Raw genomic sequence first — 11373 nt, forward strand, 5'->3', positions numbered from 1 at the left:
CTTGATACTAAATATGCTGTATTAAAGCCATCTGTTACAAACTAACTGCACAAAAACATAGTACTTGGTATCCTTATGGGATTGACTCCCTCATGTACAACATAGGGATTATATACCCCTTTCTGCCTTTTGTCTGCTTAGTCCAGAGAATATGTAAATTCAGTACAGTAAAACCTCTCATGTGTTTTCCATTTCTGCAATGCTTGGTGCTGTGTTACCCTAATTTTGTTGAACTCCACCTCTGGAGTCCAAATTACATAGAAGAAAGCAGATGTTATTTAAGCAACAGCCCCAAAGAGGTTGTTTGGTGTCTGCAGGAAGGAAATGGGCTCTGAAAGGCCACAGAGAAGAAGAGCAAAGCAAAGCACAACAGGATGGCTATCAACCTTTCTACCAACTTGTGTCTCTCCAGGGCTCACCTTAGCTTAGCTCAAGTGTTGATCATGTCCTACCAGCTCCTTTGGTTTTATATTTGCTCCTTCCTGTACCTTGCAGGTCTACAGCACAGCTAAAAGATGTCCTGCGAGAAAACTTTGTGCACTGAGCCATGCTCTGTCCCGTGTGACGTGAAATGCCCCGAGCCCCGTGCCGCCGCCTGCAACGAGCCCTGCGTCATCGCCTGCCCAGACTCCCGCGTGATTATATTCCCACCTCCTGTGGTTGTGACCTTCCCAGGACCCATCCTCACCACCTACCCGCAGGAAACTATTGTGGGCTCCACGGAGTCAGCTGAACTGGCTGGCTCATTAGAGTCAGCCGTGGGGATTGCTTCGGTGCAGAAGGGTGCTGAGTGTGTGGAGCCCTGTGTCGATCGGTGTGCCCTGCAGACCGTGACAAAGTGCGAGCCCCAGTGTGTTCCTCAGTGTGCTGCTCCGTGCCCTGCTCCGTGCCCTCCCCCGTGCCCTCCCCCATGTGCCCCTCCATGTGCCCCTCCGTGCGCCCCTCCGTGCGCCCCTCCGTACGCACCCCCGTGCGCACCCCCGTGCGCACCCCCGTGTGCTCCTCCGTGCGCTCCCCCGTCCGCTCCCCAGTGCGTGCCGGAGCGCTCGTACACCTATTCCACCCGCTGGAAACATCCTTGCCAGAGGGGCTTCTGTAAGAAGATCTAATCAGCTTAAAACAAAGAATAGTCACGGGAAAAGAACAAGCAAAGAAGTGAAAGAATATGGCACGTGATTTACCGGAGAGGAAAGCACCCCTGAAAACCAGAACGCCACATTTAATTCCTATATAGTGCTTTAGCTTAGATTAATGCTTTCTTTATTCTTGTGGCTTTGCATCTTACATCTGTGCTTTTAACTTTCTCTACCCAGTTTGACATTGACCGTGGTTTTAAAACAAAGCACACATGGGGGTTTGAATGTCAGACTCAGCAAGAGTGAGAACAGTGAACACCTCGATGAAATGTGTCACTCTGGAATGGGTAATTGGTTTTAGCTTTTCTTGTCTCTAGAAATATGCTCTTTCTAGTCTGCATTATTCTATCTGCAAATGTTTACTCCACTTTGCATTAACATTAAAATGCTGCTGCATCAAACCATTGGCCTTCTGAATCTCCTTTTTCCTCTGCTACTTATTTGCAATGCTCTCTTGGTGACACTCAGCCTTGTATAGAGGAACACAAGATGGCCTTGAGACTCTTTCTAGACCACTCAACACTTGATGCCCAGGTAAAATTAAGGATTTGGTTCTGCTCTGTAGAGCCCTGTGCAAAAACGGAATGTCAGACATATAATCCAGGTTGCAGTCTGGAAACCAGTGCGCAGAAGCCCTCTTCAGAGAGAAACTTGGTTCTGCATTTTCTGGGTATATACCTCTAGATTATAGCAAAAGGTATACTTTTAGAGTGTCCTATTCTAACTCGTAACCAGTCCTATTTGGAGGCCTTCTTTCCTATAAACAAACCTAACTGAGCCAGATTCAAGATATTCTTCATATTTCTGCATCAGAACTTTTCCAGCCTGCTATGGAAAGAACTCTTTTCCACATGTAAGTGTTAACAATCATGTGTGGACCTGGAGCACCAGTTTCTTCCTTGCTCCTGGATGTCCCGTTCAAAACCCCAGGTCCTACGTCTGCCTGGCTGGTGCCAGCAGTAGGTCCCTCTAGGCAGATGTCGTTTAGGACATCAGGTGTGTCCTGCTCATGCCCAGCAATTTCAGATGTTGTTTTTGTACTAAAGATTATGTTAATGTCATTCTTCCATAATGGCTACGTACCTGTGTTTGCTTATTTAAGTCACGGTCTTTTGGTGCCTAGGAAATACCATGTCATTCTTGCAATTATACCCACCCAGAAATATCCCAAGACTTCCGCAGAACAAAGGGAGTCAGGGTGCTTCACAAACACACACTGATATATTACATATGTAAAGTGGTATGTTAATATAATGTTAATAGTATATTAGTTGGGTTACATTCCCCAAGACTCTAATAACTGATTTGGAAAAAAAGGTCATGATTTTACACACGTTTATCTCCATATCTTCTCAGGATATTTTTTCTAGTAAACTGATGATTTTCACTATAAAGTTGCTTTTCTTTTGTTTTACGATGATACCTTTCATGTCATAGAATCATAGAACCATAGGATGCTTTGGGATGGAAGGGACCTTTAAAGGTCATCTAGTCCTACCCACCTGCAATGGGCAGGGACATCTTCAACTAGATCAGGTTGCTCAGAGCCCCATCCAGCCTGTCCTTGAATGTTTCCAAGGATGGGGGATCTACCACCTCTCTGGGCAACCTGTTCCAATGTTTCACCAACCTCATGGTGAAGAATTTTTTCCTTGTGTTTAGTCTAATTCTACCCTCCTTTAGTTTAAAACCACTACCCCTTGTCCTGTCGCAGTGGGCCTTGCTAAAAAGACTGTCCCCATCTTTCTTGTAGGCCCCCTTTAAGTATGGAAAGGCTGCAATAAGGTCTCCCTGCAGCCTTCTCTCCTCCAGGCTGAACAACCCCAGCTCTTTCAGCCTGTCCCCACAGCAGAGGTGTTCCATCCTTCTGATCATTTTTGTGGCCTCCTCTGGACCCGCTCCAACAGGTCCATGTCCTTCCTGTGCTGAGGCTGGTCTCTCCTGTGAGGACAGGGTGAGGTTGATGGGGCTGCAGGACCCAGCTGGGATGCAGGTCTGGTCACCCAGCTCCATGCTGGGGCTGCTGCCCTCCTGTGGAATCAGCCTGGGCAGACTCAGATGCTGATGCGAAGGCAACTCAGACCCTGATGCGAAGGCAACTCAGCAGGGACTGCAAAATCTACTTGCAAGTCTAGGTGTGTGCTCCAGGCAAGTCTAGGTCCCGGCCAGGGTCATCATGAACCAGCCATGAAAGTGGCCTGGGTTGGTGCCTGGAGTCCTTGCTGCCAATCAGCTGCCCAGGAGAGCTGCTGGTAGGCCACGGCCTCTGCAAAGTCTTTGTCAACACGTCTTCAGAAAGATCAGCCCAGCGATAAGCCTGGGCCGTCCCTTCCCTTAATCTCTTTCTCTGTTTACACCGTAAGACAGCTCCAAGTCTGCTGCCTATCCATTTCCCAGCTGTTTTGCTTTTCATCACTTTTTGTCATGGTTAATATTGTATGGAAAGTAGGTAGTTATTATGTCACTTTTTATAGAAAAGGTAATTGCTGCTCTAAAGCTAGATGACTTGCTTCCATGGAGAAGCTTGGATTAGACTCAGCTATTGCTATCTTTTGAAACATCTAACATAAATTATAGTATTTCCTAAACACCACAGCTAGGTTTTAATGTTTGGCTACCCTGATATAAATGAAATAACAGACAGTTTTAGCCTGGCAGCAAGAAAAAGCTAAGCAAGGAAAGAAAAGAAGATAGTTGGGAGGAGAATTGATTCATATTTACAGTTGAGGTAGGGATGGTAAGTAAGTGGCAAACTTTCAAAACAGCTTATTAAATATGAAATCTTTGGAAAGTCTGAGCCCCATGGATCTGTGTGGAGCTCCACAAAAGCCCTGTGGGGTGAGTGCAGAAGCCTTCACCTTCCTGTCACTCCTCTTCAGGTCCTAAGCAATGCACTCTGTTACCCGTGCCTACAGTTACTCTTTAGAACAGCTATGATAAAATGCATTACAAAGGCCAATACTGCGAATGTATTAAAAAGATTGACAAGTATCAACAATTATTCCCTTCTGAGCGAGCAACATTTTCAAAGCAGTTAGGCACGTTTCACCACACATTTGGGCAAGCACAGTGCTCACAATGCTGTATCCCTCATCAAGATTTAATCTTTGCACATGAATCAGCCCTGCCAGTCTTCAAGGCAATACTCTCATTTCCAAAACTTGAGTCAGTAAGACATGTTAATGAACCAAAAGATATTATTTTGCAAAGGTAATGCATAAGAGGTAGATCCTCACATGATGCAAGTTACTATTCCCTCCCTGTAACAATTCTACGCCAGCCTACAAAAGTCAATTACCAGGCTCTGAAGTGGCATAAGCAATAGATGTATGCCAAAGAAGGCGGCTAGGGAGATCTAACTTGAAAATATTCTTTTGAACATGCACATGTGGAGCTGAACACAATCCAAAATCATATCTAACACAACATGTCACATGCACGCAGACCAAAGCCTATTTGTGGATGGAGAAAAAGTCATGATATAATTAATGTGGAGAAGCCAGGATGGTGACAAAGTTCATGGTGATGGTGGCTGCACTTCATCAGAAAAGGTTAGGATTGAGCTCTGTGCCATGGAATTACTCATCGCTCCTTGCCATAAAGAATATTTGTGTTTCTGTGCTTAATCTGCTCATGTTTTTCTCTTTGGTGATCAGTTTGCTGCCAGTGTGTGAAAATGATTTCTAGATTATGGTGAGTCACTACGGAGTTCCCTGGAGCAACAGCCTGGGAAAGTCTTGGGCTTGCTCAGAACAGGCATTTCAGGAGATGTTAACAATGATGGTTCTCTGACTGCAGTGGTGTGCGGGGTTATTACCGTCCTGGTAATTGTTGGAGTAAGATGACCCAGTGTTGACTAATCATTCCTCTCTAAAACATAACACTGGTGATGTTTTCCCAAGGGGGTTATGACTGAAAGCCGTAGAATTGATGGTCACGTTGTTAGTTAAACAAAAACTTTTTGACTTTGTTTTGGGGGCTTTTTTTCCAACTCCATGGGCCAAGCCCTCACCTAGGCACGCAGATGAGAGTGCGGCTGTGGCCAGGAGCCAGCACTGTTGCGGAAGAAGCTGCATTGCACATAGCTGCTGCCTGGAGGATGCTCTGATGTTGTACTTTGCTTTTGCCTAGCGCTTGAGGAAGGTTGTGCCAGGGCGTTTGCTGCTCTGACACTGTGGCGTTCCTGAAGCTGGGCTAGGAAGCCCATTTAGTTTCCTGGAATGGAATGAGGAATGGGAAAGAGCTGTGAGACAGTCAGAGCTGAAGGCTCCCCGTAATGACACCCTGGGGTCCGTCCCAGTGGTGACTCTATTCGGTTCTAATTGATGGGTGGTTGGAGGATAAAAAAATGTGTTATTATACAGTTCATCAATTCTGGTCCTTATCCTTTCTTTAGAAGCTTTTGATGCCACACACAATTGCAGCGTCTCACCTGAGCTATGGGTGTGTGCCAGGACACTCCTGGGGACCTGAGCCAGGGGCTGCGCACCAGTGTGCCCATCCTGTCCTTTCTAAGGCATGCAGGGGGTCAGGGAGGGGGAGCTGGCTTGGTCTGATCTGCAAGGACAATGTACATGTTCCCCATTATATACTGCACTCCCTGGCAGTAGTCAGCAAACCATCATCAAAGCTACGGGAACTCTGAACTCACCCAGAAAACTCATCCCTAAAGTTGTATTTTCATGCTATAAATTATTCATTTGTTATTGCAGCTGACTCATAAGACCAAAGCACTGACCAGAGGAAGCAGGATTGTTGAAGGCAAACATTAATAAAGGCACTGCCAACGCTGTTAAAATCAGCTTTAAAAGGATTAGTATGAGCTTTGATTCTTAACAGCCACTGCTGTTCTTGCACCTATTAATTGTTTAATATAACTATCACTACTAGTTCTATAAATTTGTCTACTGCAATTTTGTATGCTATTATTTTATGTTTATATGGTAAACCCTTCAGGAAAGGCAATGTCTCATGGCCTGCGTTTGTGCAGTATCTGCCCCTTTAGGGTGTCCAATATAACCAGAGCATCTAACAATTACTGGAATTTACAGGCTACTTAATAAGATAACGAGTCCATAAGTGCTAATTTAGAATTTTCTGCTGATTCCCCAGAAGGGTGTCAACTGTGTCAAAGAGCAGTCGGGAATTCACTCAATCCTGTCCATTATTTTTGCTGATTTATCATTACTGCTCCTTGCTGCCTGTGTCAGGCTTACGGAGACTCCCTCTCCCCCAAAGAAGTCTTTCTGTGCAAAGTGAGACAAAATGTAGGAGTGATTTGCTTTAGGCACCTAACCTGGGGCTAAGCCAGCCAGATAGACTCCCACTGTAGTCTACAGAAAAGGAGGTTTTGGGACCTCCAATCTCTGGCTGCTCTTACACATTTTTGGAGGAATGTCCCACTCTCTCCACTGGCTGCAATGGCCAGTTTTCAACCAGCTTGGCAGGGTTTAGGTCTATGCATCACAGGCCCCTCAAAGCTTCTGCCCTTGCAAAGATCTCTGCCTGCTGTGGTGGATGATTTGGTTACTTCTAATTTCTCAGGTGATCACCACAGGAATGAGCCCAGGGCAGCAGCTGGTCAACTTAGGTGCTTGTAGTTGGTGATGTTAACATGCTCCTGGCATGGCACATGGTATCTCACCATCCTCCTCTTCTTTGGGGCTGGCTGAAGGCAGCATCCCCATGAGATAAGGATAAAGGGTGATAACAAACCCACGGTTGTCTCAGTTTACAAAAATGACAGGCGCTCACACAGAGGCTTTGGTTGTGATAACCATGGTTATGAAGGTCTTGGCAGAGACCTTCCATTCTCCAGACACGAACTCTCCTGTCTTTTTCTCCCAGCCTTTGGATAAGGTCCATCGCCATGGTGGCTGCGAGCTGCCCTGCTGACCCTGATGGCTGGGATAATACAGCTTTCTGAGTTGGCATTCTGCCCTTTGGGTTGGCAGGACGAAGCAGAGTGCCTCGTGTAGGCTGGGCAGCAGAAACGCGCTTTGCTGCAATTTATTCCTCTCTCATGCTTGTTTACACTCTTAACAATTTAAGCCCTGTCCTTTATGGCATAGATTATGCTTAAATTATGTGGGGTAGTTATGAGGAAGCTCTAGGCAGCACTTATCTGGGATGCTGTAATTTTTTCCACAAAATAAAGGACTTCAAAGCACCTCTGTGTGATTAACATGTTGAAGATAGAGTTCTACTGTAATAAAATTAATGACATGTTGCTGCAGTTTTAGGTCTTGATGATGAGTAATAGTTTCACTTTAAAACATTCTCCTCCTAAGCAGACCCTTCCTAGCTCTGCAGGTTGTTTTCTGTGCCATAAAAGACAATTTTTTTCCTCTGCTATACTAAAATCAAAATCTTACATTTATGAACCTTCTGGTCTTTATGTGGTGTAAATTCATTCTATCAATTGAAAAGATACCTCTACATAAAATCTGGACTCATGTTGTTTAAAAAAAAGTTTGAAAACCAGCCTTGTAGTGTGCTATATTAAGCTCTCCTAATTAAACATACACAGCACAAATGATATAAGCTCTCCTCCAGTGACAACTTTGCTCGTTATTTCATTGTGTAAAGAAGTTCTAATTCTCCACAGAAATGGAGAGTCCACAGATTTATTTAGTCTCCAGCTGGAGGATTTGGATTTCTTCAACACATTGACCAAGGAATTCAAGCCAAAGTTTTAAAAATCTAATGAGGAATTTTGCATGCTTTCTTTGGAAAGAAACATTTTGTGTTGTCAGCTACAACTAGGGATCATGAAGAAGCCTAAGTCAGTTGTCAGATGGACATCACACCGTATGGGGCTCAGAACTAACGACTAACCCTAAGATAGATAATTATGGCAGTTGAAGGAATGATCCAAGCAACATAATCTGATTTGCAAGTAAATGAGATAATCACCAACAAATAAATCTTCTAGCCTCCAGGCAGCTGGAGGAATTGTATAAAAGCACTCGGAGCTCAAGGCTGTTTACCTGCTTCTTCTAACTTTCTCTCTTCAGTGGATCAACTGAGTCTGATTGGGCTTATTCTTTTAACTGTTACATCTTCAGTTTTGGTGTAAAGCTTTGTTACTCTCAGAATTGCTATAGCTGTCTGCTATAAACAAGTCTCTGCTGCAAGCAGTCTATTGACAGATGCAGATTTGGGGAGGTAACGTGGGACTTAGAGACTCATATGGGTTTTAGACACCTTTCATTGAGAACACGGGGGTCTAAATTCTCTCCTCTACTTTGTACAGTCTTACTACAGATATACTTTGATACTGGAGATTATTTTTTAAGATGGTTATTTAGCTAGATTCTCATCTAATCAAATGTTCGTTCTTTCATACACAGCTACGAAGTTTAAAATTTTAACCCTTTTTCCCCTTTTATGCATACACAGATTCATGTCTCCTGGGCATGTTTAAGGTCTGGGTAGGTGGAAATACATAAAGACTCATTTTTCAGGATAGGGCACAATTTTGTCCTAGAAAAATAACTCCATAATTGAGCCCACCAGCACTGAATATTTTTTACAGAAAATTAAAAGAAACTAGAATGTCTGTAAGTGAGAAAGCAGTAGGCTAGGCTCAGCCCAGGTCTAATCTCAAATAGCAGCTTTCCCCTTCTTTATAGAACAAGCCATTTTAGCTCCAGACCCTGCCAGATGCCATTTACCATTGTATTTGTGCTAATATTTGTTGTAGTGGCTTTCTCGACCTCAAATATTTCTGTGAAAGGACCTTATTCTGAATTTAATCTGCATCTTGAGGCAAGAGGATGCACTGCAGTCAGTGCCCTGAGGGACACAGGAACTCACCTGGTAAATACATCCCACGTGAGAGCTCCTGAGGGCAGGCTCCTGCTTCTGCACCGGCTCCAGGCACGACCACAGAAGTTTCACACAGTTGTGCTTAGTGAGTCCTTCTGCCAAGCTCTGAAGTAGCCAGAATTTCTAACAATATTTTGAAAAAGAAAGAATCAGGTTCTAGCTTGGAATTAGGATGAAACCTGTGGAAATCTTTTCCATTTTACACTTTAGGCTTTTGGCATCTTCTGTTTATACTTTCCCACCTATGCATTTATCAGACTGTTCCTGGGGATAGGCTGGACGTTCGGTTACAAAGAGATCTGTGCACTGCAGGTATTGAGGTGTCCTCAATACCCTTGAGATTAAACAATATTCAGTTTAATGTATCATAGGCATTTGTACATTGTTCTGTGGCTTTCCACAGCACTAGGGTACAAGAGTAATGGAAACCTCATTTGCCTTAGTATGTCTGCTTTAAAATGAATATATTGTAAAGGGGTAAAAATAGGACATACAGCTCAAATTACACAGCTGTAATAAGGAAAGCAGAAATTATATCATATCAAATGCATGACTTATTATCACAAACTTTGTGATACAAAGTGTCCTGAAGTGTCTGTCTTTATTCCCTGTGTTATTGCAACTGTTAGCTCTGCTTCTCAAGCCTCCTAAAAGCCATGTTGGATAGCACTGACCTGGTGTTCATTCCACCTCAGTTTTCCACTTACCTCTGTTTCAATGAAGACTTCTCTTCCTTCTGAGCTCCCTTATTTCTCTTCCAGATGTTACAGTAAGTTTCTAGTAGTCACCAAAAGGCAGTTTTCTTCCAGTCACAAGTACTCCATTACTTTGGAAAGAAGAGTTTTGGTCCTTCAATTTTAGCAAAAAGAGAATGCTCTTAATAGCCAGAGAAAAATCATGCTACATACATACCCACAGCACACTGCCCACCACGGCTTCTGCGCTGTTTGGGTCCAGCTCTATGCAGAAGCTGAAGCCAGGACTTTCCCAGGATGGAGATGGAAGTCTATTCCTAGTACTGGCATTTGCAATTAGCAGAAGACTTTAAGCAGCAAATACGCTTTTAAAATGTAGTGGAGATACTGAGGGCAACTCCTTTCTCTTTGTAAGTTAGTGGGAGGATGAAGATAATCTTTGATCCAACAGTCTTGCATGATTGTCTAATCCCACCCCTTTCACCACAAATCCATACGAAAGGTGTCCACATCTTGTGGATAACTGGACAACACACAAACAACAACCAGGACACCTTGTCCTTTGCTGCTGATTAACACCCAGAGGAGCCTGAGTCTCAAAAGAGGCATCATTTTAGCATCATTGTCCAATAGTTTTAAGCTGAGGAGAAAAGGAAACCAGAAGGCAAAGGTTGTGATGCAATATAAACTTTAATTGAAACAGGACAAGGACTTCATAGCAGCAGAACATAACAATCCAGAGAGTACAGAATACATCTGCAGGGTTTGCTGGGGATGGACGTGGCTGTCGTCTTTGGGAGCTGCAGTTCGTAAGACGATCTTCTGTCTTTGTTGCGTTTGCAGCATTTGAGAGTTGAGTTTGGTTTCCACCTGTTTGTTTGGGTTTGTTTTGTTGGGTTTGCTTTTTTTTTTTTTAAATCCCAGACTATGTGAAACAGGGTAGGTCCCAGAATCAAACTGGAGCTTTGAAAAATTTTTCCACTATACCTCAAAAGCCATGAAACATCAGTCCGTATAATAGGCCAGAATATACAGGATCTAATTTGCACTGACATTTAATCTTCTATAAACCACTTGAATTTGAACTAAGGCCTTTTCTATATCTGTCAAGTAAATGGCCCCTCAAACACAGAGTTGGGATCTTGTTAGCAGATACCTAATCCAACAGGAAAGGAAATAGAGTTCCTGGGCTTGTTTCTCAGGGTGGCTGAATGTGCCCAGCTCCCGAGGACCCCCACTGCAGCCCCGTACACTGCCCCTCTGAAAGTCACGTCCCTCTGCTCACTCACGGACTGGGACTTTGTTCTGGTCCCTGCTGGGTCCAGCTTCCCAGGGAACCACTGCAGGACTTAGCAGGGCCCACAGCTCCCACTACGGTAAGTCGTGTACCTGCGGGAATAGCAGGGGTAGGAGAACCTTCCACCCAGGAAGGTGCCGGACCCAAAGGAGCTCTGGGCATCCAAGGAGCTCCCATAGCCAAAGGAGCTGCCTATCTCCAGCGGGGCTGAGCTGCCCACAAAGCTCTCCTGAGGGCAGGTGCTGAGGATGGGGCCTGGGAAGACGATGGCCACAGGCGGTGGGTAGACCACAGCACGGGAGTCCCCGCAGGAGGTGACGCAGGGCTCGTTCCAGGCATTTGCGTATGGTGGGGGGCAGCTCACGTCGCAGGGTGAATAGCTGCCATAGTTGCAGACCTGCCTGTAGGAAGACAT

The 11373-nt window shown here is 44.6% G+C and overlaps 1 protein-coding gene across 1 annotated transcript; it reads right to left on the reverse strand.

The window, feature by feature from the left end:
* Positions 1 to 11010: 11010 nt before the first annotated feature.
* On the reverse strand, positions 11011 to 11373 carry LOC309600413 (feather keratin 4-like; the record flags this gene model as incomplete). Its single annotated transcript, XM_082332751.1, has 1 exon — positions 11011 to 11373. The coding sequence occupies one exon, from the start codon at positions 11371 to 11373 to the stop codon at positions 11011 to 11013; it is 363 nt and encodes a 120-aa protein (XP_082188877.1).

This window comes from Platalea leucorodia, assembly GCF_965183815.1.
Source record: "Platalea leucorodia genome assembly, chromosome: 24".
NCBI classification, from domain to species: domain Eukaryota; kingdom Metazoa; phylum Chordata; class Aves; order Pelecaniformes; family Threskiornithidae; genus Platalea; species Platalea leucorodia.